Genomic DNA, 1,628 nt, shown 5'->3' with positions numbered 1-1,628 from the left:
TCTTTATATACACTCATACACAAACAGATACACATATAGTTATGTATGTGTATGTGGTATATGTAATATATATTTACAAACATTCTTATACATATATAGAAATATGTTTATATATATATATATATATATATGTATACCCACACACACACATATATGTAAACACAAAAGTGTGTGTGTATACATATTTGCACTTACATGCAGTTCAACTTCCATTTCTCTCATTTTATATCAGTGTTTCTCTTTTTCGTATTAACCTCTCAATGTTTTTTGTTTTTTGTTTTTCTACCTTTTCCTCATTTCGCACCAGTTTCAACCAATCTTCTATCTTTCTCTCTCTCTTTCTTCCCCTTTTGTTGCAGAAAAGTCTTTGAGGAGAATGCTGCAGAGATAGGTAACAAGAGGATGCGCCATAAGCACGTGGTGGGCGTGGTCATCACCGTGTTCCTCTCATGGAACCTCCTGACTTACTACGTCCTTGTGTCTCGTCAGCACGGAAAGGTAAATCTCTTTGCGTTGTTGTTTGCGGTCACATCTTGACCATACTGTCAGATGAAAAATAGAAAGAAAAATAAACAAGAAGTTTTAAAAACAAAAAAATTGGATGTATTGGTTGCTAACTGAGAGTGGTTTGGCCTGTGGATGGATGGATGGATTGACAGCTGACTGGTGAGTGGAGACATGGGTGAGTATGTGGATTGATGGCTGGCTGGCTGGATGGGTGGGTGCGTGTGTGAGTCTGGTTGAGCAGATGGATTTTACAGTCGGTTGATAGGGATACTGGCTGGCTGTTGTCAAGACAGAGTGACAGTGATATCTTGATTGTTCGTGACTGACAAACTGGTAGATAGACGGAAACAAAAAAATTGATTGATACGTTGATTGATAGATAGGCAAATAGACGGTGTTGGCAGGTAGCTAACATAGGCAAACCGATGGATAGACAACACGATAGGCTAATAGAAGGACTCTCATCAATTGGATAGATTAATTGCTAGTTTGAGAAACCAATAGATGGATTGACAGATACATTGACAAAGTGATACACAGGCAAATAGCTAACATGATAAAGCAATAGACAGACTGATGGATAAACTAACACAGCAGTAGAAGATAGATTTATTGGCTTACAGTCAAACTAAGGGACATGCATACCGATTGATGAAGTAACATATTCCAACACACACACTGGTTTACTTTTCTTGAAAAGAATTCCTGTTAATTCTTTGAAATTTTTTTCCTCTTTTTTTTTTAACTGTATGCAAATTTTAATTTTTGTGTAAATTTTATCTTCTGCTTTGATTCTATACATTAGGTACATTCCCTTGCGTTTAACTATAGGTTCTTCATGCAGAAGGCATTTCTTTTATTGTCTTTTACCTGTTTTAGTCATTAGACTGCGGCCATGTTGGGCACCGCCTAGGAGAGATTTTAGTTTAGATTTCTTTTAAGCCTACTACTTATTCTATCGGTCTCTTTTGCCCAACTGCTAAGATGCAGGGATGTAAACAAACCAACACAGGTTGTCAAGCAGTGGTGATGGACAAACACAGAACACAGAAACAAAGATACACACACACACACACATGTATATGTATATATATATATATATATATATATATATATATATA

The 1,628-nt window shown here is 36.3% G+C and overlaps 1 protein-coding gene across 2 annotated transcripts in view; it reads left to right on the top strand.

The window, feature by feature from the left end:
• Positions 1 to 1,628, top strand: part of LOC106874412 (alpha-1,3-mannosyl-glycoprotein 2-beta-N-acetylglucosaminyltransferase) — a 151,214-nt gene that overhangs the window by 111,385 nt on the left and 38,201 nt on the right. For both annotated transcript variants that reach the window (XM_052972864.1, XM_052972863.1), the window contains one exon: positions 360 to 498. In XM_052972864.1, coding sequence (XP_052828824.1) covers positions 403 to 498 — 96 coding nt within the window. In that variant the 5' untranslated portion in view covers positions 360 to 402. The remainder of the gene's footprint in view (positions 1 to 359; positions 499 to 1,628) is intronic.

Source organism: Octopus bimaculoides, chromosome 14, assembly GCF_001194135.2.
Source record: "Octopus bimaculoides isolate UCB-OBI-ISO-001 chromosome 14, ASM119413v2, whole genome shotgun sequence".
NCBI classification, from domain to species: Eukaryota; Metazoa; Mollusca; class Cephalopoda; order Octopoda; family Octopodidae; genus Octopus; species Octopus bimaculoides.
Note: the sequence above shows the minus strand (reverse complement) of the source record. Positions and strands in the feature narration are given on the sequence as shown.